Source organism: Hylobates moloch, unplaced genomic scaffold (assembly GCF_009828535.3).
Source record: "Hylobates moloch isolate HMO894 unplaced genomic scaffold, HMol_V3 SCAFFOLD_10, whole genome shotgun sequence".
Lineage (NCBI taxonomy): Eukaryota > Metazoa > Chordata > Mammalia > Primates > Hylobatidae > Hylobates > Hylobates moloch.
Window position 1 is genome coordinate 98,088,077 of NW_026652285.1, and position 26,850 is coordinate 98,114,926.

The window sequence follows — 26,850 nt, forward strand, 5'->3', positions numbered from 1 at the left end:
ACAAGCGTGAGCCACCACGCCCGGCGAACCTTTTTGGTCTTTAGGATTATTTCTTAAGGATCAATTTTTAGAAATGGAATTATTAGATCAGAGTTTGAACATTTTCAGTGTTCTTATTTATATATCACTAAATTGTTCTTTCCTATGTTTCTTCCAAAAATGAAATGCTTCGTGGAATTATGTTTCTACTGCTTAGAATTCCTTCTTTTCCTAAGTCTCACCACTTACTTCCCTGGCTCCCACAACAAACTGTCTCTCTAAGCTGGTTACCAGTAATGAGTCATCATCTGTGAGGGTATCTGGAATGGAGCCCGGAATGGAACCAGTGCTTGTACTTGTTGGATCTAGTGAGATCTTGTTCATTGTTCCGGGTCTGGTCTAAATGCTCGCTTTTCAGAAAATCCACCTTAATCACCCCACTGGACTAGCCCTTCCTTCCCTTGAACACTTATACTATGTTTACACAACTATTCAGACCGAACTTCATGTAGGCTCCCTTTTCTTGTAGTTTTTCATGAACATTTCTTCTCTCCCTTAGTAAGCCACAGTGTCACTGAAAGCAACAGCCAAGACTTACACATTTGCATTCCCCACAATTCTAGCAAATGACTTACATGTTAGAGGTTACCAAAAATACTTTATTGACTGGCCAGATGAATGAGTAATTCCACTTAATACTTTGTAACAGCTCAAATCAGGATTAGAGAGGTAGCATCAGAAGACAAAAAACATTTTAAAATTATTTGTCAAATTTGAGCATTTTAATAAAAAGCATTATGTAACAAAGATAGTAAAACATGTCTGATAGAAAGAAATATTTTCTAACATAATTGCTATCCTTATTTCTGCTGATACTTTCCCATTCTTGTCAACTTGCATGCTTATTTTTTAAATAACTGCATTCATAATGTATACACCTAAATGATTTATTTTTCTTCCATGAAGAGAAAGTATATTAACAGCCTGAAATGAGCAGGGCCAGAATGAGAGAGTGGCAGAGCTTGGAGCAGAGTCTCTTCTCCCGTAGAGATTGCTGTTAGTAATGTTGTGATGCTGATGGAACACAGGCCTGGACTGATGTGCCACTGCACACTGGCCTGAGGCATAGCCATTTAGAGTGTGGTGAACCCTGGGGGAGTGAAACTGAGGGGAAATGCTTAATGGGCATTTTCTACAGGATGTTTTCTAAAAAATAAATAACGTACAAGACCAAGTTCTCTCCTGTGCCTTCAAGTGAATGCAAATACTGAGCTTTGGTTCCATCTATTCTTGTAGTGCCTCTCAGCAAGGGAGTGCCTCTCCTTGCCTGCACTGAGAAGGCAAGGGGCTCTGCTCTAGGCAAACATGCTCAGTCAGATATATGATTCCCTTACTCACTCTGACTTCCCATGCTCATGTTTGCTTCATAATTGGATAAGACGAAGCATGCACTAGTGCAAAACATTTAAGAATAAATTTGTGTAGGTCTGTCTCCTCTTCCAGTAGAAGTGCTGTAGTTTGGACACAGCCAGAATGTCCGGTGAGCTATTCTGTTCGTTCTCTGAGGTGTTTTGATGTTTGTTAAAAACCACCCCTGGGCAAAAGTGATGTGAGCCAAACTTCTCTTTGCTTTTCTAGATATATTTCTTTTTGATCCTCCTTTCACACGTCCCTCTTTCCCAAAGAAATGCACTTGTGTCATCTATTCCCATCTACCCTGGGCCTTGCTCCTGGGCTCCGTGTTTTATACTAGGAGTCACAGACTCACATGCTTACATATAGTGGAATTGAGTGGAGTGGCTGGATCAGGGATACAGGGAGGGACGAGGAGGGTTAGAGCAGGCAGGTGCATATCTAAGGGGGCAGCTATCACTCAGCTTTAGCCTAGAGCTGCCTTCTGAGAATGTGGGCCCAGTACGGTTGGTATTCCAATTTTTCATAAGAAGTCAGAAACTTAGATTTTTATGAGCAGGTGATTACTGTGTGGTCTCAATCAATAATGTCTATGGGCCAGATAATGCCCATAAATTTGACATTTTCAGTACCTAGTCTAGTCCTTACCCATGCTCCTGCTCATCAGAGTGTACCTCTTCAATGTGCTCTCACCTCGGGACCTTGTCTTTCTTTTCAAGCAACACATGACTCCTGCAAAAATGCTAACTGTTCTTCTTTTTGGTGTATTTGTCTTCATTCCATTCCTTCCCTGTCTTCCCTTACCACCTTCCCATCCAGTTCATCATCAAATCCTGTTGATTTTAATCCCCAAATAGATCTTGAATCTCATCTTCATCCTCTAGAAAACAATAGTTTAACCCTCCTAAAAATTATTGAAATTAAGACATTTCAGGACTAAAACTTGAGTTATTTTGATCAGACCTAGATTTCTTGCTCCCTTGACTCTCCCTTAATGTTGAAATGTAGATCACATACTTAACCTGCCATATGAGTGACACCATTTTGACTAGAAGAATCTCATAGAGTGCATACCTATACAACAGCCTACTGACTCTTTGTTTTCTGACTGTGGGATATCACAATTGAGAAGAATTAAGATTATTTGGAAGAAAGTATTGAGAAAATTATCTGGGGAAGGTATTTTCTAATAACTGAAGTACTTAATTGAAAGTGAATTCTGACAAATGATAATTTTCAGGCTGGAATTCTTTAAAATCTTAATAACAAAACCCAAATATAAATGACATTAATAACATATGTTGTTAATAAATGCTTGATCTTTTGAAAGTCTGTTACCCCCTTCTCAACAAAAACAAAAGAAAAAATTTTGTTCTCTCCTCTTTGCCTAGTGAAGGAAATCATACCTCAGTCCAGGAAGTTGCTTAAGCAGAAAAACCTAGAAATCCTTCCCGATGTATTTTTTTTTTCCTAAACTTCCTTCTCTATCTCCCTCACTCACTCCTTCCATTCAATACATCATCAGGTCCTATTGCTTTTGCCTTTCAAGTAGATCTTGAATCTTATTTTCATTGCTCTCACCTTGTGCCAAGTTACTATCATCTTCATTTTGACCAGTGCAATCATCTCCTAAAATGGGCTTTGCAGTTCCTTTCATGCCCTCCTCCACCTATTCTCAGCAGTCAGAATGATCTTTTAAAAACATGAAACTTAAAACCTTTAATAGTTTCCTATTGCACTCAGCATAAAATCCAAAAATTCTTAGAGCTCCACTGAGCTTCTATAATCTGCCCCCTGCCCATCCTTCCAGACTCATCTCACACATTCCCTGTCTTTTATGGTGCCCCAACCTGCTCTAACCCTTTAGACAAGATATTTCTGTTTCAGAACTCTTCCTCTGCCCAGTCCTTTTCCCTGTAAGCTCTCTGATAGATCTTGTTTGTTCTCACTGGATCTTCATTGAATATCTAAAATATTAGGTCTTCAAAGAATGAAGCACAATTAATTGTGCTTCATAGTCTGGTATTTTTCTCAGTGATCCTACATCTTAAAATGAGTTGGATAATGCTTTGGAGGATGTCTAGAACATAACTTATAATATCACAGAAATAAATTAGACCTTAAGGATGTTTAAAAAGAGAAATCTACTTTTTTGGTATCATCCTAATTAACCCATCCCTCTTAGGTTAATGCTGATTGTAACTGCAATTATTATTTTTTCACTCTTGTCATAGACGGAAAAGGCGTAACTTCAGTAAACAGGCCACAGAAATCTTGAATGAATATTTTTACTCACACCTCAGCAACCCCTACCCCAGTGAAGAAGCCAAAGAGGAGCTGGCCAAGAAATGCAGCATCACAGTGTCACAGGTGAGAAAGGACCCATGGGTCTGCCTTGTTCCCTGTGGATACAGGAACTGCATTCCTTCCTCAGGGCATTATAATCAAATTTCATATCCAAATGTTCTATCATCAAAAAAGATATAAGGAAAATGTAGATATTTCCACAGTTTTAGACCAGATTTTAAACCTTAGATAATTTTTAAAAACCCTAAGTGGCGAGGAATCAAGACCACCACCACCCCCATTCCCCAGTGTAAATCTTCTCTAGAGAGGACATAAACATGCCATGGGGAGAGATGCAGTTTACACTTAAGTGACTCTCCAGTAAATGGCATGTATTCCTGGTTTCCCTGATTTAGATGACTGACCTAAGCTTCTACCAGCAAGAAACCAATTTATTTGTTGCCAAAAGGAAATTTAATATACTCTTTGGTGAAAGCTTTGAGGAATTCACCAGGCCCTTTCTTGGTAACATACTACAATGTTTTGAGTCCCAAGGATTTCTTTGCTTCCTTATTATCCATTAAACACAAGAATTAAATTCATGCTTTCAGGGTTTCTGGTTTTGGGGTTTTAAAAAAAATGTTTATTTGTAATAGTTTCTGACCCTGAAGTTAGTTGTCATCTTCTAACAAAAATACATTTAGTTTTAGTCAAATAGATTGGTATTTGGACTGAGGATTGTATTTTTTTTTTTTTTTTTTTTTTTTTTTTTTTTTTTTTTTTTTTTTTGAGACGGAGTCTTGCTCTTTTGCCCAGGACAAGCGTACCTCTTTAGAACATAAATATATCGTATTAGCATTACCTCTAAAATACAATTTTATTTAAATGTTCATATTATTGTTAATAGATTGACATTTGAAGAGCATTTCTTTATAGCATGCAAAAGCAGTAGTTTACCAACAAGTTTTTGTAGTGAAACTTAAGGAAAAGCTGACTCTTATCAAAAATTTCAGTGTTCACTAGGGGTCACATGAAACCGTTTTAAAAAGTAGTTTCTAAATAAATACTCGTGCTGTAGATAAAGTTCAAGCTACTAAAAATCCCTTTCAAGTTCCAATGAGGGTCTCATATCAGTGTATGAAGTCATTGTTATTTAAGGGAATAGGGCCTGGCTGTAAGATGATTTCCAGCTCCTCTTTTGCCAGTATTTTCTGTAGAAACTGAAGAGCAAACTTCGATTCATAACTAAGGTTTCATTCAAGGTTTATTGTCATTTCTCTTATGAAATGGTATATCTTGATTTCTTTTTACGCAGTTATAAATGGAATATAATTGATTTGGATTACCAGCTTACATAGACATATATTATATAAAACATTACTAACTGGGTTACTCACTTCCATATGAAATATGGAGGAATAATATGATATGCCAGGTTAGTCGGAGAAGACAAAATTAAAAGAAGAATCGTTTCAAGTAGGATTTTATGGTGAGTGCCTTTTCCCTGAACATTAGTTCACGGAACCTAAAGGATTAGGTTCATGCCAAACACCAGATGATGATGCCACGTCTGGTTTTCCTGTTCCCACAACCACTCTCTGACTTAGAATTTGAATGTTTGTAGGTGAATTTAAGGCATTTTCTTGCTTCCACTCTTTTTTAAAAAAACACTTCTATAATATATGCACCACTAGAGAATAACACAGATTAATATCATCTATTTCAAAAACAATCGAATCTGGAGTTTTCATTAGCTGTAGTACTTCTCACTTTGTGTGTAGTGTAGAGTGTGCTCAACACACACTTGTGGAATAAGTGATAAGGTTTCTTTCTGGCTGTTCTGAACTAGGGAGTTTTAACTTCTAAAATAGGCTAGGAACCCACTAACCAGTATGTTTTTTTAAAAACAGTTAATTATTAAATTTATTTCACTTGTTTTCTATGGAAAAATAGCTTTATTATGTTTTGAATTTTTTTTTTTAAGCAATGCTGAGAAAAAGGTAGAGGTAGAAATAATACAGATATAGCTCTATTACTCTGTCTAAAAAGCAAACTTTCTGACCTTGTTTCTTCCAGGTCAGCCTTTCAAACACAGAATTTCAGAAATAAATTATGCTTATAAATTAATAGCCTTTTGTTTAAGTTTTTAAGAAGTGAAAGCAAAGAATTTCTGTTCCAGGCCTGACAGGTCAACTGCTTTTTCTTTTTTTAAGACAGGGTCTTGCTCTGTCACACAGGCTGGAGTGCAGGGGTGTGTTATCACAGCTCACTGTAACTTTGAACTCCTGGGCTCAAGCAATCCTCCTGCCTCAGCCTCCTGAGTAGCTAGGACTACAGGCACGCCACCACACCCAGCTAATTTTTTAATTTTTTTTTCAGACAGGGTTTCACCCTGTTGTCCAAGCTGGTCTCGAACTCCTGGCCTCAAGTGATCCTCCAGCCTCAGCCTCCCAAAATGCTGGGATTACAGGCACGAACCACTGCACCTGGCTAACTACTTTCAAAAGAGAAAAAATATTGTTTAAAATGTAAATCATACTGAAATACAATTAAATTTAGAATCCACAAATTGTTCATAGAGAAAACTAACTTTAAAAATATTGAAGCCCCCTGAAAACAGGCAACTAGAATAACACTACTTTTACTAGATTTAGAATATGTGAAACTGATTTATTATTTACTGCAACTGCCTATAATAATAATAGGGAAACTTCAGAAGAAATGTAAGGCAATATCTTTAGTGCTGTGCGGGCAGGCTAGAATTCCTTAAACAGGACATAAAATGTGTAAGGAACAAAAGTAAAGATTGATAGATTCAATGGTAGAACTTTTGTTTATCAAAGTACTTGATAAAGACAGAAAACATCAACATGATACAACTATATTCAGTTAAGATTGGATCAGATATAATTATCAATAGATATTAAATCTAGAGGAAAATTTAGATGAAGAACATGGTCTTAAAGTGTCTCTCCATAGACCATTTAAAGTTGCAAGAGATTTAAAAAAAAGTAATAGTAGAGTGGAGAGATGGAACAAAAACTTGACCAAGTGATCGGAATCAACATCACCAAGGAGGAGCAGACGGACATTGGGTGTAGTATTTCATCCAAGAATATAACCTGAATCTAATCACAAGACAACACCAGACAAATCCCAAATGAGGAATGTTTCTATTGAGGACAAAAGCGGGGAGGGAGCATTATTCTTTAAAAACGTCCAAGAAAGGCCAGGGAAATGTTCTAGATTAAAAGAAGCTAAAGAGATATGACAAGTAATTGCAATACTTCACCCTAGATTGGATTCTGTACTGTAGGGAAAACCATACCATAAAAGATATTGTTGGGTTAAATTTACTGAAATAAATTGTAATTGATAATTGTACTATGGTTATGTGAGAGAATCTCTCTAGACTTAGGAAATACACACTGACTGACTTAGGGGTAAAGGACCATGATGTATATAACTTAGCCTCAAATGTTCAGAAAAAAAAAATGTGTGTTTGCATGTATATGTATGTATATAAACACACATACACACACAAAGAGAGCATGAGTGCCCACAAAGATAAAACAAATGGGGAAAAATGTTAATAATAGGGGAAGGGCATATTCAACTATTCTTTATGCTATTTTTATTGTTGCAGCTTTTTTCACATTTGAAATTATTTTCAAATAAAATATTTTCTAAACCGTAGAAACAGTCCACACACTGCAAGAAGATATTTACAAGTGTATGAGCAACAGATGATTAAAATGCAAAATATATAAGGACCTCCTATAAATTAATAAGAAAAGACAAAGAACCTATTTCTCTCTCTCTTTTTTTTTTTTAAAGACGGAGTCTCGCTCTGTCACCCAGGCTGGAGTGCATTGGGGCGATCTTGGCTCACTGCAAGCTCCGCCTCCCAGGTTCACGCCATTCTCCTGCCTCAGCCTCCTGAGTAGCTGGGACTACAGGCACCCGCCACCACACCCGGCTAATTTTTTGTATTTTTAATAGAGATGGGGTTTCACCATGTTAGCCAGGGTGGTTTCAATCTCCTGACCTCGTGATCCGCCTGCCCCGGCCTCCCAAAGTGCTGGGATTACAGGCGTGAGCCACCACGCCTGGCTGAACCTATTTCAAAAATAGGCAAGAGAGTCAAACGAGGATTTCATGGAAGAAAAAATAGAAATGGTCAATTGTATGAAAAGATCCTCATTCTTATTAGGAATCAGGAAAACATGATTTAAAAATTGCAGTAGAATAACTTACATTTCCTAGATTGGCACATTCTGCTACCAAGAATGTGTAGCAGTAGCAGCCCTTATAATATTGGTGGTAGGGATGTAAATTGATATAGCCACTTTGGAAAACTTCTGACATTATTTTATAAATTTGAACATGCATATACCATTCAACCCACAATTTCTAGAATACCTCTTGTCTGTATTTCAGGAAATGCTGGTAAGAACATAGTAAAATTGTTTGAAATGGCAAAAAATTTGAAACAAACCATTTGTCCCTGGGCTGAAGAAATGGATAAATACGATGTGTTATAATCCCACAATGGAGCACTATTCAGCAATGGAAAAAGAAGGATCTACATGTATCAATTCATGTTGAGTGAAAAATGCAAATTGGAGAATACGTGTAACGTAACATTTTTAGGAAGTTTAAAACCAAGCAAGCCAAACAGCATATTGTCAGGGGAGACATATATATGGTTAAACATAAAGGAAAGAAAGGCAATGATAAAATTAAAAAAGGGCTGGATATGGTAGCTCACGCCTGTAATCCCAGCACTTTGGGAGGCCGGGAGTTTGAGACCAGCCTGACCAACATGGAGAAACCCCGTCTCTACTAAAAATACAAAAAGTAGCCGGGTGTGGTGGTGCATGCATGTAATCCGACCTATTCGGGAGGCTGAGGCAGGAGAATCACTTGAATCCAGGAGGTGGAAGTTGTGGGATGAGCCAAGATCGTGCCATTGCACTCCAGCCTGGGCAACAAGAGCAAAACTCCGTCTCAAAAAAAAAAAAAAAAAAAAAGAATCCAGTGAGATGGGATCAAGAAGGAACAATCAAGGAGTTTCAGTGTTACTAATAGTCTTTCTTGATTTTAGTGGCAGGTTTACAGAGATTAATTTAATTATTATGCATTACAAACCTGCATATATAAGGCAAGGAAGTCTCATGTCAGCTATTAAATCTAAATAACAGAATTTAAAAAGACTGTTTCCATTCGTTTAACAAATATTTATTGAATAATGCTGATTATGTGCCAAATACTGTGCTAGGGATGAAAGAGACATCAGTGAACTTAACCAGACAGACCCATGTCCTACCTGATAGAAATGTGTACACATACTCACCAAAAGATATGTATAGGAATATCCTTAGTAAGAGTATTCATAATAGCCAAAACTAGAAACAATGCAAACGTCCATCAATAGGAAAATAGGTAAACCAGTGTGGTATATTTATGTATATTTGGAATGTTATTTAACAATGAGAATGAATGAACTATATGTAACTACATAATGCTAAGTAAAGAAGTGCTTGATTTCATTTATAAAAATGGAAAAACAAACTTGATTTCATTTATAAAAAATAGAAAAACAAGCAAAATTAACCTTGGGGGTTAGAAATCAGATTAATAGTTATCTTTGGGGGAATGGTGATTGGAAGGAGGAAGAAATATTTCTTGATCTAAGTGGTAGTTCCATGGGTATGTTCAGTTTATGAAAATTCATTGAACTCTATACCTATGATGTGTGGCCCTTTTTTGTATATTTTTATTTTATTTGACTAAAAAGTTTACTTACATAACAAAAGCCTGCCCTCATGGAACTTACATTTTTGTGGGAGTGTACAGATAAGTAAACAAGATAGTCAGTTACAAAGTGATAGTTGCTCTTGACAAATGAAGGAGGGGAAGGGGTTAGAGGATGCGATTTTTAGTAGAGTGGTAAAGAAAGCCCCTCCTGAGGAAGTATCTTTTGGTTAGATTGAAGGAGATGAAGGACAAGTCATGTGGATAATCAGTGAGGAACATTCTAGCAGAGGGAGCAGCAAGATGGAGGCCCTGAGATAGAAGTGCCCTGAGCAAGGGAGCAAGTAGTAGATGAAGTTAAAGATGCTGGGGACCAAATAAATGGTTCCTGGGCTTTCTAGACCATGGTGATGACTTGGGCTTTCACTGTGAGATGGGAAACTGAGGAGTGACATGGATCTGACTTAAGTGTTATAGGATCACCATGGCAGCTGTACTGACATTAGACCCTGGGAGGCAAGGGAAAGTAGAGATATCAGTTGGGGTACACTTGAGTATTCACTCAAGTGAGTATTTGTGATAGAAATGATGAGATGTGACTGGGTTCTGGATATATTGTGAAGGTACAGGGTTTCCTGATAGGTTGGATGTAGGATGTGTGAGAAAGAGATTTGCCAAACCAGAATTTGAAATTTCTGATTTCTTGACTTGCTTTGATTAAGTAAGCTGGAGTTTCCCTTTTACCTAACACCCTGAAAATTGACAAAAGAAGAAACTATTTCACATGTCATATGCACTGAGAATCATACTTAAATTGTCACATACTCTTAATTAGTAGAGCAGATATTAATATACTTTTACTTTTTGGAATAGAGCTAATTTACATTGATTATTCAAGTTACTAAGCCATAAAAAACTTCATTGTTCTCCTAATTCCAATTCTGAATTTGAGTAACTGGCTGTATTTTCTCTGCTAGGTGTTTTTAGAATGAAAAATGTTAACTTATTCTAACTGTAGTTGAAATGTACTGTAAAGAAAGTATTGATTTAAAAACAAAAATGAGAACCAGAAATGGTATTTATTCATTCAACCAACATATTTTAGAACTCTTAAAGTGGCAAATAAGACCAGCTTTTATAATAGTCTAATGTAAATAACATCACAATCTAACCCATACAGATGAGGAAACTGAAGTTCAGAGAAGTTAAGTGATTTGACAAGGGTCACAAGCCTTAGTGAGTAAGGGACTTGGGGATTTTTACACAGATATTCTTAATAAAAGGGGAGAAACTGAAGTCTTACTTTTTTTCCTGCAAGAGGCAGTGTGATTCATTCATCCCCAGGGCCCAGGCTGCAGAGTACTGGTTTGTGAGGCACAGACCTTGGCTTATATCACTAGGCTGCATCATTTTCCCGCTAAGCTACTTTAGAGACTCTAGGCTAGTTAGTAGTCTGAGGTCTCTTTACTCATTAAACTACTTATTCCAAAGCAGTGAATATTCAGTAAGCTAATTAAAATTTGTAAGTAAGATTTCCTTATTAAAAAAACTATTAAAATAAGAAGAAGCCTGTTAAAATAATAATTAGAGCAGGAAAAAAGATGACTATCAAATTACAGTACTTTTTTTCAGTTATACATAAAGGCCTTTTCAAGTTGCTTTGGCAGTAGACAGAAGGCAGAAGTAGATTTCTACTGCAAGTATGCAGTTGGTAAACCAGAAACAAGTTGAAGGAAAAGCCAGCTATTTTGTTAAAACGGCTCTTTCATATGTCTTAAAAGAAGGCTACAGACCCTCTGTTCTAAAAGCTCTGATTGTGTATCCCAGTGGAGGTGGGACATCATTAAACAGTGTGCAGAGAATAAAAGAGCAGCTTGTAAAAAATGGGAGCTTTGAGGATGCTATAGCACCAAGTACAGATGAGGCATATCTGCAAGATTTAAAGAAAACAGGGAAGCTTCTGATTTTTTTGTTGCTGCTGTTGTTCTCTACAAACAATCAGCACCATGATTAGTGTGGTGCTTAAAGCTTGCTCCAGTGATGTCAGGTATTATATTTATTTTAGAATTGACTATTTTGAGGAAATCTCTAACACTCAGTTGATATGATACCCAAACAAGGATAAAGAGACAATTTTCAGGGCGGGCACAGTGGCTCACACCTGTAATCCCAGCACTTTGGGAGGCTGAAGCGGGTGGATCACCTGAGCTCAGGAGCTCAAGACCACCCGGGCAACCTCGTCTCTACTAAAATACAAAAAATTAGCCAGGCGTGGTGGCACACGCCTGTAGTCCCAGCTACTTGGGAGGCTGAGGGATGAGAATCACTTGAGCCTGGAGGCAGAGGTTGCAGTGAGCCAAGATCATGCCACTGCACTCCAGCTTGGGCTACAGAGTGAGACTGTCTCAAAAAAAAAAAAAAAAAAGAGAGAGAGAGAATTTCCAGCTTAGATTTAGGGTTTTTGAGTTTCCCTATACCTGTAAGAAGTCATAATCAGAATTGTGGTTCCTCCATTTTTGTCCCCTTTGCCTTCTTTTGCCTATTCCTTCTCTTCTTCCTTCCAATGGAGTCTTATCAGTTCTTCTCATGCTATTCTCAGCACTGTGTCTAACCTTTCCGCTGCCTTGCTTCCATGAGGGATTTGACGCTAATAGGCCAATATATAAGCCAGGGTCCCAGCAGAAAACAGATGTCACACTCAAACTGGAATAATTGGAGGACACTTTATAAGTGAGGTGAAACGACTTGCTCAAGGTCACTGAGCAAGTGACTGTTTACAATAGTGTGGGCAGAGTGTAGGGAAACCACAAAGGATAATACTAGTGATTGGTTCTGTTACCCACTTGGCCTGAAGAGATGAGGGAAGGGTCAGTAGATCTCAAGACAGAGGAGGTGTGTGGAGAAGGCCAATGACTGAGACCTGAGAAAAGGCAGCCTTATAGTGCAGGAGTCAGGGGATTAAATACTGTGACCTCACTCTTCTCCCTTCCCATCTGCCGCCAGTGCCTGCTATTGGCCAGAAGCCTTAGGGCACCCAGGGCAGCCTCCTGGGGCCCATGACAGGGTAGAGAGCGGATAGGGAGGAGTGAACAGAAGATAGACAATGTAGTCCAAAAGGTGAAGACACCTGGTCAGAACAGGCTCCATGCTCAAGCCTCCTGGCTTCCCACTTCTGTTGATACTGTGATGTTTGCATCCAGAAACCTTCTCCAGAGATGCTCTTGGGCTTTCCTTGTTTCTTCTCTTTTGATTTCGCTCCTTCTCTCCCAATCCTTCTGTTGAACACATTTTTCTAAAATAAGTGTGGGTTTTGAGAGTAGAAATTACAGTTTAAATAAGTTAATTTGATCTAGCCAAGGGTACTTACTGGGATTTTTGGCTATTTTCCTAATTTGCTCAATAGGTACTTAGTGCCTACTATATGTCAGGCACTATGCCTGGCACTGTGGCAAAGAAAGGTCAGTAAGATAGGGTTCTTCTCCCCAAGAAATATTGAATTTGTTGGGGGAAACAGACAGATGTGTTACTGACAATGTAAAAGTTACCTGAGGAAGCACACAGGCACAAACGGATGCCATGTGCAGAATATAGTACAAAGAGGGGTTTACTTTCTATTGAGAGGATCAGGAAAGACCTTCTAGAGAAGATGATGTGTAGAACCTGGAGAAGGATGAATAAGACTTTGGGAGAAAGGATATTCTAAGCAGAGGAAACTCAGAAGCAAAAAACAGATATGTTAGGAAAACAGTTTAGTAAGTCTGGAGCCTGTTATTATGTGGGGGGGTGGGGGATTTTATTATAAGACTTAAGGCTATAGACTGTGAAGACTCAGACAAGCCTGTACTAAAACCCCAGCTCCTCCCCAATTTATTAGCTCAGTGACCTTGGGCAAGTCATTTTACCTCACTGTGCCTCCTTTTCTCAAGTGTGTAGTTGGGATAAAAACAGCATGTACTGGCCGGGCATGGTGGCTCACACCTGTAATCCCAGCACTTTGGGAGGCTGAGGCAGGCGGATTGCTTGAGGTCAAGAGTTCAATACCAGCCTGGCCAACATGGTGAAACCCCGTCTCTACTAAAAATACAAAAAATTAGCCGGGCATGGTGGTGCACGCCTGTAGTTCTAGCTACTCAGGAGGCTGAGGCAGGAGAATCGCTTGAATCCAGGAGGCGGAGTTTGCAGTGAGCCTAGATTATGCCAGTGCACTCCAGCCTGGGCAGAAGAGTGAGGCTGTGTCTCAAAAAGAAAAAAAAAATAGCATGTACTTCCTAGGGTTATGGGAGTTTCAGTAAGATAAAGCATGTGTAAAGCACCTAGCAGAGTGCCTATCACAGAGTAAGTGAAGATATAATAGTAATTATTGTTATGCAGTTTCTCCTGCTTGGAATTGTTTATCCCTGCCCCCTGCCAAACACATACAGACATCTTATTAATTTCTACTCCTTCAAAGCTCACTTCAAATGTCAGCTCTTCAAGAAGGCTTTCCTTGATACCTCTAGTTCCTATCCTCCATTGTGTATTCTCATAACTTCTTTTCCCCATGATTGTAACTAAATAATGATTTGTTAAATGCTGTTCACCTGATAGATGGTAAACTCAATTTTGGCCAGAACTACTACTATCTTATTCACCCTTATATTCTTAAGGTCTAGCACAGTGTATCCAGCACATAGACATTTATTGAAGATGGTGATATTATTAACTGATATAGGAAACACATAAGGAAAAGCTGGTTTGATGGAGGGGACATTAAAGCTTGGCAGCAGTTATGCTAGGTTCACATTGCCTTCGGCATCTGTTGGGAAATGTTCAGTTTGGAAATACAACTCAGAAGAAAGGTCAAGGTTAAAGATACAGCTTGGAGGTCATTCACTTAAGTTACTAGTTGAGGCCCTGGGAATGGATGAAGTTGCCCAGGGAACCTGCAGATAATAAGAAAATAAGGCTGGGGGAAAAGATATTTCCCTGATTCCATTGCCAATTCTAAGGTAATAGCTAAGAGGCTGAGAATTTAAGCAGGGCTTTAGACAACTTTTCAGGGGTAAAAAGGTGTGAATTGGTGTCTAGACCTGCTAAGGGATGCTGCCTCTTTCCCTTTGCTTTGGGTTAGGACTTAAACTGCTAGGGCTATATCTTAGCAGCGAGTGCATCAGAATTAGACCCTAATGGAAGATCTGCTATTCTGCCTTAGAATACCTTATTCCTTGACATTGGATTGCTGCTATTCATAGGTGCTTGGAAAAATCAAATACAAAATTTTTTTGTGGAGAAAGATAGCAGCATCCTAGGCTTCAAGTTGTTTCCATAAACAAAGCAAAACAAAAACAAACAAAAAACTGGGCACCCAATCAGAGAAAAAAGCAGATATACAAGACAACATGACAATGTTTCTGGTACAGAAACCAGCAGAAACAACAGACAATAGAAACAGACTCACAACAGTATAGGAAATAAAGGAATCTGATATGGACTATAAAATAACTATGCTTAATATCTATAATGGGGGAAAGACAAACTGGACAGTTCTGTCAGGGAATTGGAAACCATAAAAAAAAGGGTCAAATAAAAATGTTAGAATCAAAATTAAGAACCTAGTGGATTGGGTTAAAAGCAGATTAGACATTGCTGAAAGGAAAATCAGTGGACTGGAAGATGAGTCACAAGAAAATAATGAAATTGAAGAATACGGAGACAATAGGATAGAAAAATTGGGAGACAGAGAATAGGAGACATAGAGGATACAGTAAGAAAGTCTAATATAAATGTGTTTGAGCCCCAGAAGCAAATGTGAGAATGGGTCAGAAGCAATATTTTAAATGTAATGGCTGAAAACTTTCCAAAACCCATAGCAAATTCCAAGCCCTAGACTCGTGAAGAACGCCAGTCCCCCAAACAGAATAAATAAATAGGAATCCACACTAAACATGGTTGAAACAAAAGCAGCCAGAGGGAAAAGTAAGTCTGCCTTCAATAAAACAACAATTGAATGACCACTGATTTCTTAACTGAAACAATAAAGACATAATACAGTAGAGTGATATCTTTAAAGAGATGAATCAAATTAAATGTCACCCTAGAATTCTGTACGTGCCAAAAATGTCCTTTGATAGTGGAGGTGAAATAAAGACATTTTCAGTCAAAAATTGAAATAATTTTTCTCATTTTCTCTCTAAAGGAAATACAAAAAATGTGTTCTTCAGACAGAAATAAAAAGATTACAGATACAGGGTAGGAGATACAGGAAGGAGTAGAAAAGCAAAGAAAAGGATAAATATGTATGTAAATCTAAGTGAATAGTACTGTTTAAAATAAAGATAATGTCTTATTTTGCTTACAGTATGTATAGAATTAAAATACACAGTAATAATGCCTTGTAAGTTATGAGAGGAGAGTAAGTGTTCTAAGACTCTTACGTTTTCTGGGAAAGATGGCAAAAGTACCAATTAGTGAAAAAGTACCAATTAATGTTAGAATTGAATAGTCGAGAAAGTGTAAATCTCTCAGGTAGTTACTTAAAGAAAAGTAAAATAGTATATAGCTTTCAAACTAATAAAGAGAGACAAAGACATAGAATAATTTTTTTTAAATAAGCAGTCTAAAAGATGGCAAGGAAAAAAGAGAAAATGCATAGTAAGTGGGACAAATAGGAAGTAAATAGGAAGTACTTGGTAAGATGTTAGATTTATACCTAAATATGTCAGTAATCACATTAAAGTAAATGAATTTAATACTCTAAGTAATAGAGTCAGGATTTACAAATGAAAATTATGTGTTCTCTAAGAGACACATTTAAAATATAAGGACGTAGAAAGTATAACAGTATGAAAAAATGTAAACAATAGCCGAAAGAAAGTTTGTGTTGATCTAATAATATCAGATAAAGAGCACTTCAAGGAAGCTCAAAAAACATAAAGCAAAACTTACACAATTTCAAAGAAAAATAGACAAGTTCAAAATCATTATAGGAGATTTTCACACTTTTCTGTAACTGAACAAACAGACACATACATATGAGTCAGTAAGGACATAGAACAGTGCTTCTTAAACTGTAGCATACATAAATACGAATGATCTGGAGAGCTGTTAGAATATAGATTTCTGGGCCCCATTCCCAGAGGTTCTGATTCAAAGTGTCTGCAGTGGGGCTGGCAATTTACAGCTCCCAGATTAATGCTGATGCTGATGGTTCTGGAACTACACTTTGGAGTAGCACAGATATAGCAGATTTTAACACCACAATTAGCAGACTTGACCTAATGGACATACATAGAAACACTACATCCAAAAACTGCAGAATACACATTCTAATTTTAAACACTTATAGAACACTTTGAAAGTTGACTGTATTCTGGGACATAAAGTACCTCTCAATAAATAAATTTTAAACAGTTTAAAACAGAGTATGTTTTCTGACTACAGTGGAATTAAACTAGAAATCACAAACAGATAATTAGAAAATAACAGATAACCAAATAAAATTCCATATGTTTAGAAATTAAGCAATATAACCCCTGGGTTAATGAAGAAATCACAATGGAAATTAGAAAATAAGTGAATGACAGTGAAATGATAACATACCAAAACTCATGGGATACAGCTAAAGCCATGTTTAGAAAGAAATTTATAGCTTTAAATATATATTATATATACATGAATGTGTATGTGGTATGTGTATGTATGTATATACTGTACATATCTATATATGTGCATGTATATACGTGTGTGTGTATCTATACACAGTATACACACACACACACACGCACAGTAGGTCAATTTCTAAGAATTTAATCTACAAGCACATTATCTATGTACAATGTTTCTTGCTACAGTCTTTATAATAGCAAAAGACTGAAAATTCAATTCAACCTCTGCCTCCTGGGCTCAAGTGATCCTCCCAACTCAGCCTCCCAAGTAGCTAGGAATACAGGCATGAGCCACCATGCCCGGCTAATTTTTGTATTTTTTGTAGAGATGGGGTTTCACCACGTTGCCCAGGCTGGTCTCAAACTCCTAAGCTCAAGCAATCTTCCCGCCTCGGCCTCTCAAAGTGCTGGAATTACAGGCATGAGCCACCGTACCCATCCAGTGCCGTCCTTTCATATCATCTGTTTTGGTAAACTGGTACTTTAACTTCAGATGACTGTACGTTCTGTGTAGGAAGGCAGAGTAGTCACTCAGACCCTGCTCCAGCACTATTTAGTAACAGTGTGACCTTGAGCAAATAATTTAATGAGTCCATTTTTTATCTATAAAATTAGAGTAATGATAATTTGCTCAGGGGATTCAGGGGTTGATGAAATCATGTATGAAGAGTGCCTAGTACAGGGCCTGGCATCTCAGGAATGTTCATTAAATGCCAGTTGTCATCCATTCAACCTACATTTTCTTGCCGAGCATACAGAGTCTTGTAAAGGATCCAAAAGAAAGAGGGAACAAAGGTTCTGACATCCAGCAAACTAGTGTGGTAAGTATTCACAGGCTCCCTAAAGGTGAGAGCCAGGGAGGGGCATGAGGGTGTGTCTGTTCTTAGTCTCTGATGGACCTACCGTTTATACATACATACATACATACATATATATATAATTATTTACTCCAAAAATGCATGAGATTCATTTTTGATGAGAATTAATTATCTATGTTGAAAGCTTACTATGCTTTTTGAGGATAGGTATACCCACTTTAACAATTAAATGAAAGTTTTCTGGATTTTTGAAAAGAAAAGAAAACTGCAGTGGGTATGTGGTAAGGAGTGGTGGTTGAATAAATAAGCGTTTCCGTTAAACAAGAGGCGTGACTGTAGGATTTCTTTTCATAGGACACTGAATGCATGTTGATGTTTTCATTTACAGGGATTAGATTTACGTGAAACTTGTCAGGACAAAAAGTCTGGCCCATCGTTATTTGGAGTGCTCCGTGCATTCATTCTGGGATGCGGCTGTGTTGCGTGGGAGATGGCTCCACCTTTCAGTGTAGCTGATGGGAGGCATTTCCACAGTTGTGGTGTCAGTGTTTCAAAATCTGTCAAAGAGGCTTTCCATAGAGCCTAGGAAGGAAAACTATTGAGTTGTATACCTACCACACTTTTTTTCTAATGAGAAAAATAATTTCAAAGAAAAAAAACTTTTTTTTTTTTTTTTTTTTTTTTGAGATGCAGTCTCGCTGTGTCCCCCAGGCTGGAGTGCAGTGGCGTGATCTCAGCTCACTGCAAGCTCCGCCTCCTGGGTTCACGCCATTCTCCTGCCTCAGCCTCCCGAGTAGCTGGGACTACAGGCGCCCGCCAACACGTCTGGCTAATTTTTTGTATTTTTAGTAGAAACGGGGTTTCACCATGTTAGCCAAGATGGTCTCGATCACCTGACCTCGTGATCCGCCTGTCTTGGCCTCCCAAAGTGCTGGGATTACAGGCGTGAGCCACCGCGCCCAGCCAGAAAAAAAAACTCTTAACTGTAAACATTGTCTGTGGTAATTTAGAGGCACCCCTCAGCACGTGTTTTAGGGAGTGGAACAGTGTCATCCATTTTCTATGTACTGTGGCCGCAAGGCTGACGTTTTATACACTTTTGCAGATGAGCCTCTTTGTGAACGTCACGAGCAGTTATCAGTCTATCATGCAGAGTAGAAAGGGCAAAGCTGAACTGTAAGGGTGTCAGCACATTATGGCAATAAAATTTTTCACAGCCTCAAATAAAAAAAATACTGTACTTGACAAGTGAATCTGTTTTAAATTATTTCAAATGCTATGGAAACTGAATTTCTATTTGTTCAGTTCTCCCATTAAAAGTGAGATGTTTTCCAAAAGTTGGTTTTCAAGTCAGTTGTTATAAATTTGCAACCAGGCTAGAGGTGCAGTGGCCTGATTTCAGCTCACTGCAACCTCCACTTCCCAGGTTCTCCCACAGTTCTCCTGCCTCAGCCTCCTGAGTAGCTGGGACTACAGGTGTCCACCACCATGCCTGGCTAGTTTTTTAATTTTTAGTAGAGACAGGGTTTCACCATGTTGGCCAGGCTGGTCTCAAACTCCTGACCTCAGGTGATCCACCCACTTCTGCTTCCCAAAGTCTTGGGATTACAGGTGTGAGCCACCGCGCCTGGCCAAATTTGCAACTCGTTTTCTTAGAAGAGAAAAAAAATTGTGTGGATTCTTGGGCTAGCCCACATTTTAACCATGAAGGAGCTGAAATATTTTGCATTGAAAAGGTAGAATATAAGTTTGTAGACCTCACCATTCAATACAATGAAAAAGAAATGAAATTGAATAAAGAATATTTTTTGAAACTTGTTTTAAGTATTAAGAGAAAACAAGTTTTATCAGGTAAGACATAATGAAACGGGCTTTGTAACCTTGGGCAAGTTACATAAACTTTCTGACCTCAGTTTTTGCTTCAGTAGAATTGGGTCTGTGTAACAGTTAAATGAGACAATACATGCAGAGTTCCTAGTACAGAGCTGGCTCATAATGAGCTCTTTGCAAATGGCCACTGTTTAAATACAGGCACAAGTGACATTGGAATTCAGGTTTCCTGCAAATTCTAGGTCCAGTGCATTGTCCTGCTTAGTTGGGGCAGGGATGAGAAGGGATACAGGTAGCACTGTCAGGTACTTGTGCGGAACAATAGCCCAGCAGGAGTGTGGCAGATGGGAGCTGTTGGTCTTCTGTGGTAGGAATTTTATTCTGTTCAGGTATGCAGGAGTTCACCTCCTTTTCCTTTCTTGCTGCTGACTGTTCCCTCTTGCCAGTGGCTTACCAGCACTGGGAGCAGGGACCAGCTTGCCCAGAACTTGAAGCTCCTGGGAAAAGGGGTCCTGACTGTAGGCACTGTAGGAAGCAAGCATGGTGTGTATGCCATTGGCCTTCAGAGGGTTTTGTTGTTGCTGATTTAAGAAAAGGGAAAACTAACATTTACTGAGTGCCTGGTACATCCCTGGCACAGTCCTATGTATTTAACATGCCATCTCATTTAATGTTCACAACAGCCCCATGAGGAGGAGGTATCACTATCCCACCTTGTAGACCAGGAAAGGAGAACCTTAGATGGCATGACTTGTGTAAGGTAACATAGGCAGGAAATTGCAGAGCCGAGATTTACACACAGGTCCGTTTGGCTCTCAAACCCATTTATCCAGCTGTCCTCCGAGTTCTTAGAGGAATGCACACAGTGTGTGTATACAGCATGCCCAGCCTTTCTGTCCTTATAGAAACTGTATCAAACCTGTACCTTCTGGAGGGAGAGGACTGGTGTGAAATTTAGAATTTATTAACACCATTAACTTTAAAAATTGAGCACTATCTGGCTTCCATCCCTCATTTCAAATTGAATCACATAATGGGGATGAAAACATTGATTAGGGAGAAACTGTTTGTTAGAGGTAAAATTGTTTACCATGTAAATATGCTGCCATGTTCCATTATACATGACTTAGCATTTCAACATTTCATAATCTGTTACATTTAATTAGGCACAGTACATAAAGTATGCATCACAAGTAAACATGGGGAAACACAATGGCAAATTTTTCTAAGATTTGTGCTTCATAAATTTTCAGTTTAATTTCAATAATGATGTTTTAGTGTCAGCTGCTTCTTTCCAAACAAGTGCAGATCCTCTCCCTGACGCAGTTTATGCACGGAAGCAACGCCAAAGATGAACTACAAAGTTCTACACTTCTGCCTCTTGGAGGCGGCCTTTAAGTAATAATTTTTCTCTTTTATTTAATGTTGTTATTAACACGATCAATAAATGTAGTGACAAAATTTGAAACGTAAGATACAATTAAAGCTAATTAATAAATTGGGTTTCAGTGACTGTAGAGACATTATAGATGGTTTAGCTTTTTATTTTGAACATGGAATTTTTCTTAGATGCAAAGCTGCTTGGGAAATTTCAGTGGCTTGAGATTTACAAATGTTTGATTTTAATTATTTTAAGAATTCTCAAACCTGTCAACCATGCCCTTCAGATAGAGTGCAGGAATGGGATTGGTCACTCGTATAGCTCTGGGTCCCAGCAAAAGACCTGGCACTTAAACTCATAAAGATTGTTAAGTGACTTTCCAGTGCTTTTTCTGTTGTTGTTGTTGTTAATTTATTCATTAAAATGTATATTTTTCTAATTTAAAAAATCCTAATACTTGGTGATCTGAAACAATTTGGATGATACCTGAAAACACAAGAAACACAAAAACAGAAATTACTTCTAAACCCCACTGTACATGATAGTCACATGTTAGTACATTTTTCCTGTGCTTGTGTATATACCTACATCTATGTATGTCAGTGTTTGAGTATTTTTACCAAAATAAAAAAAAAGACTCATGGTGTATGAAAAGAAAAAAATGCCCTTTCTTCCTTTTTTATAGTATATAATGAATATTTTCCCCTTGATTTGTCAATGAATATTTCCCCTCAACATGACCTTTAATAAATGATCATATTCCATTATACAAATGTGCTATAAATTTAGTCTCTCTGTCTTTCTATTAATAAGTAGGACTAAGGGGCCAGGCATGGTGGGGCAGTAGGACTGAGGGGCCAGCACTTCGGGAGGTAGGTGGATCACTTGAGCTCAGGAGTTCAAGACTACCCTGGGCAATATAGCAAAACCCTGTTTCTACAAAATATATAAAAATTAGCCAGCCGTAGCGATGGGTACCTGTAGTCACAGCTGCTCAGGAGGCTGAGGTGGGAGGATCTCTTGAGCCTGGGAGGTTGAGGCTGCAGTGAGCCGTGGTTGTGCCACTGCACGTCAGCCTGGGCAACAGAGTGAGACCCCGTCTCAAAAAAAGAAAAAGTAGGACTGTAGTGGATATCTTTGTACATTTATCTGTAAATATTTTCTCAAGATAAGTTTTAGTAATCTGGGCAAAGGGTATGCTAATATTTGCTGGCTTACTCTCCAGAAAGGTTATGCTAAAAAATAAGTAAACTGTATCTACCCCCCTTAGGTTTATTTCTTTAATCTGAACTTAAAAGATCCTATAGCTGACAGATTTGTTGTCTGTGTAGCTACAAAAGGTCATTGTGACACATGGAAGTGGTTACCCAAATGAGTCTTTACGCATACCCAGTATGAGGGGTTCCCATGCTGTGCTCACATAGAGAAGTTAAAATGTAACCAGAGTTAGCCTGATCACTTAAGGCAGCACTCTGCAAACTTGCGGGGACGCATACTCTACAGAGTAGCTGAAGGTTTTCCAAAGAGGACTCAGGTATGCACGGTTTCAAGGTTTTCACTGGCAAGCTTTCCTTACGTATATGTGTACTCCTTCCTAAAATCCACCTGCCCCAGAAAGTGGCTGTGATGGAAGCATTGTGTTGGTTTTCTTTTCCCTTCCTGCCCTTTCCTACCTGCCCTTTTCTCACTTTATGAAAGAAAGGGATACTCCCACTTGGTTCATTGCCCTGAAGTATAAGACCCTCTTGGGTGCCCAACAGGAGCAATATGAAATATTGGTGATAACCAAACCTCCTTTAATCAGCACTGTACAACTACCCCACTCCCAATTAAGAAATGCATGTATGATGAAACCTACATTTGATGGTCAAAATAAGTATATTTTTATTTATCAAAATAAGTATTTGTATTGCTTTGATTAGTTTTAAACTAACTATAATGATAGTTTAGTCCAGAAGGAAATATTAAACATGTAGAGCCTTATAATTACAGGAAATAAAAACAATTTCAAATTTTCAATTTCCATATATTCCTTTTGTAGAGCATAAAAGTATATTGCATTAGGATAATATGGAAGAGAAATGAACTAGAAATACACTTTCAAGAACAAAAAGAAGAACATAAAATTTTAGACTTGAAGAGCAAGTTTATGTTTTGTTTGTTTGTTTGTTTTGAGACAGTCTCACTCTATTGACAGGCTGGAGTGCAGTGGCGTGATCTTGGCTTACTGCAGTCTCCGTCTCCCGGATTCAAGCTATTCCCCTGCCCCAGCCTCCTGAGTAGCTGGGACTACAGGCATGCACCACCATGCCTGGCTAATTTTTTGTATTTTAGTAGAGACAAGGTTTCACCATATTGGCCACGATGGTCTCAATCTCCTGACCTGGTGATCCGCCCGCCTCAGCCTCCCAAAGTGCTGGGATTACAGGGGTGAGCCACCATGCCTGGCCTATGTATTTTTTAAATGGATAATGGTATCAAACTGCTGTGCTATTTATATTTGGTTGGATACATTTTAAAGAATAGTGTTACGGTTTTATTTTAAGATATGACATACTGGAATAACACTGTTTACAACCATGTAGACTTACGAAAAATTGTAAATGCCAACTTAGAAAATGTGCAAGGAAGGAAATTTGTGTGAGAGGCTCCATGATTTTTAAAAGTTAATTTAGGGGGAATTTTGCACAGCAAAAATGTGCAGACCAATGACCCTGGACAGGCACATGGATGGGAGGGCAGCCTCACTGGAACCCTTTCTGAACTCCACTGCTACAGATCTCAGGCTCCGTTTCAGCTCTGTCCCCTGCACTTAGCAGTAACACCTGGGGAGAACCTGCGAGCCCCTCTTCAGGCTTTCCCTTGCCCAGAGCTTCTCCTCCTTCCTCTTCCTCAGCCAGAACCCACCAGCCCTTCAGGTGCTTTGCTCCTGCTCCTCCCCAGGTACCAATGCCTTCCCCACCTCATTGCCTGCTCCTTCCCCGACAGAAATGTTCTCTCAGATGCTACCTCTTGTAGAAAAACTTCTTGATTTTTCCTCTCCTTTTTCTGTAGAATGGGTTTCTCTTCCCTCTATCACTATAAAAAGGGGGTTTAGAGGTTAAGAAGGGAAAAGGGAATTAAGTTACAGAAGATATTAAAAGTTTCTGGGATCTCGGAGTGGTCCAGGGAGAGGGAGGCAGGCTTGCATTTTTGGCTTATTTGTGGCCACATGAGCTATTAGAGTTTTCTGCTTCTGACCTGTGGAGTTTCAATAAAAGCACTATGGAATTGAATTGGATTGAAACGGAGGTCCCGTTCAAGTTTGACCTTGCCTCAGAAGCCTCCTCTGATTTCTCAGACCTGCTGGGATGTCTCTTCCTCCAAATCCCTGTTGCTTTTAGAGTCTGCACTGTGCGGTTCAGCATGAGATCATCACCATCCTGCAAGTTTTGCTAATTATTTTGAGTGGATAGCATTGCTTTTATAACCAGATTGTAAAGTCCAGGCAGGCAGGGGCCATGTGTTTATTTTTTCATCTCCCCACAGCACCTGGTACAGTATTGACTATAGCAGATGCTCGGTAAGCATTTCACAGTTGATTATTTAAAAAAGAAAAGCTGACGGGGCGTCCTAGGGCTGAATTCTAGATCCATCCCACTTTGCATCCCACTTCGGGCAACTTGTCTGTGGCCTTGATCTCTCGTTTCTTCCTTGATAAAACATGAGTGATAGTAATAGCTAATAGTTACCAGGTAAATGGTATGTGCCAAAGCCATTAATGCACCCAACAGTTCTGTGAGGAAGATACTACTATTTATATTGTTATTCTCATTTTATAGGAAAGGAAACACTAAAATAAAACAATCTGTCCAAAGTCACTCAGCTTAGTAAATAGCAGAGTGTGAATTTGAAACTGGATTCTGAGTCCAAAGCACGTAACCATTATGTGATACTTCCCACATCTGACTCAACTCCCTCCAAGTCAGAGGTTTTAAGTGAGATAATGAGTAAAAGCTTTTTGAAGAAGGTAAAAAAGCTATGTAAAAGGTGAATCTAGTTATTGTGTTATGTGGAAAGCATTTTTACTTTTAAAAGCAATTGGCAATCTATAGCTGAATTGCGTGGGGGAAATACATGGTTGTAGTATATGCGAGAGACCAGACCCCTTTCTGGCTGCTCCTTGGCCTTGCAGAAAAGTTCCAGAAAATCAGCGGCCTGCATAATGTGCACTACTCATTCTCCTAATTACCAGAGGCTCGGTCTGGGGGCTGATAACAATGAACATCAGTAGAAGAGGGAGAGTACTTGTGCTTTTATTCTCATTTTTAATTGATCTTAAAATTCTTCCATGGCCCTTTGCCTTGGGCACAATCCAGAGTCATGAATCCTTGATATGCGGCTCAACAGAGAGGCACAGGACAGCGTAGTCCCTTTCCCTTCACCAATTTCCTGCCTGCGTTTCTATTCTGGGACCACTGTACAGACCATTCCAGTTCAGAGATGGAGCAAGCTCTGCTCGCCTTCATGCACTGCGCATACAGCCTGGCCCCACTGTGAGCTCTGTGCAGGAGGGGCCCCATGACCTGCAGCCTTTGAGGCTTCCTACTGGGTGAGCTTAGGGCTTCTTTTGCAACTAATTATATCCATCTGTTTTTAAAAGGTGAAAAAAAAATCCTGAATTTAGGTGTCGATTGATACATTAATTACCCCATCTCAGTTGCAGCAGTGTGGTCTTAATAGCTGATTGCTGCAATACCCAAATCTGTAATATCAGAATGTGACGTGCATATTTTAATTTGAGAAATAGTTTAACATTTTTAGATATTCATTTAGATGTGGTTATGCAGGTTAAACATAACGTATGATCACTGCTTCTTTCATTGCTTCCAATTAAACCTTGCTTGTTAGTTTAACCTCTAGGTAATCCCATCAAACAATTGATGTCAAGGAAACAGTGCCCACAGTAGCTTCGGATGAGTGGCCATTAATTTTAATTGCCTTGATATTAAAGATTAAGAAGTATTGGGACTAGCAGAATAAAAACGATCTGATGTCAAGCAAATCCACTTGCTAAAGCTTCCCCAGGCTGCTGGTGATATTAAAATTTTACTGTGAGAATTAAATAAACCTTTATTAGTGATGACTGTTGTTTGATTGGTCCAGGGGTATGCATAAACAGAGGATTCTTACATATCTAGAGATGAGACCTTCGATGGTACAGAGATTCCTCAATTATGAAACTGTTAATAAAGCTGTAATCTGATTTTCCAGGCTAGGTTTCATTAATGTATTATAGCTTCTCTGATTGTCAAGGTAATATTAACTACAAAGTACTGAATCCAACAGAGAATTGTTTGGAAGAAGAGAATTCTAAGATGGGCCTTTGTTGCTAAATTCAGAGTTGGGGAATTTTCATTAATTATGCTTAAGAAATACCAGATTCCCTCTCAACCAAGACTATCCTCCTTTGCACTATAGATATGTTCAATATTTAACTCTTTCTAAGGCCTGACAGTCTTAGTCAGAAAAGCTAGAGTGATAATTATGTATTAAAAGAGCTTTTTGCAAGCCAGCTCTAGGTCTGTCTCCTGAGCTGAGAGCATGCTTTGGGAAACATGAGGTAAGGTCAAAGAGAACGTGCTTTAACAAGCGTAATCAGAACCCATACCTTTATAGTCCTTTTCCAATCTTGATTTAGAACTTTTCTGTTTTTAGAATCACATAATTCTGGTATGGATTCTAATGGTCACTGAGGCTGATT

The 26,850-nt window shown here is 38.6% G+C and overlaps 1 protein-coding gene across 2 annotated transcripts in view; it reads left to right on the forward strand.

The window, feature by feature from the left end:
• The window catches only part of PBX3 (PBX homeobox 3), a 225,698-nt gene that overhangs the window by 189,295 nt on the left and 9,553 nt on the right, over positions 1–26,850 (forward strand). For both annotated transcript variants that reach the window (XM_032165140.2, XM_032165141.2), the window contains exon 4: positions 3,627–3,762. In XM_032165140.2, the coding sequence (XP_032021031.1) occupies positions 3,627–3,762 (136 nt within the window). The remainder of the gene's footprint in view (positions 1–3,626; positions 3,763–26,850) is intronic.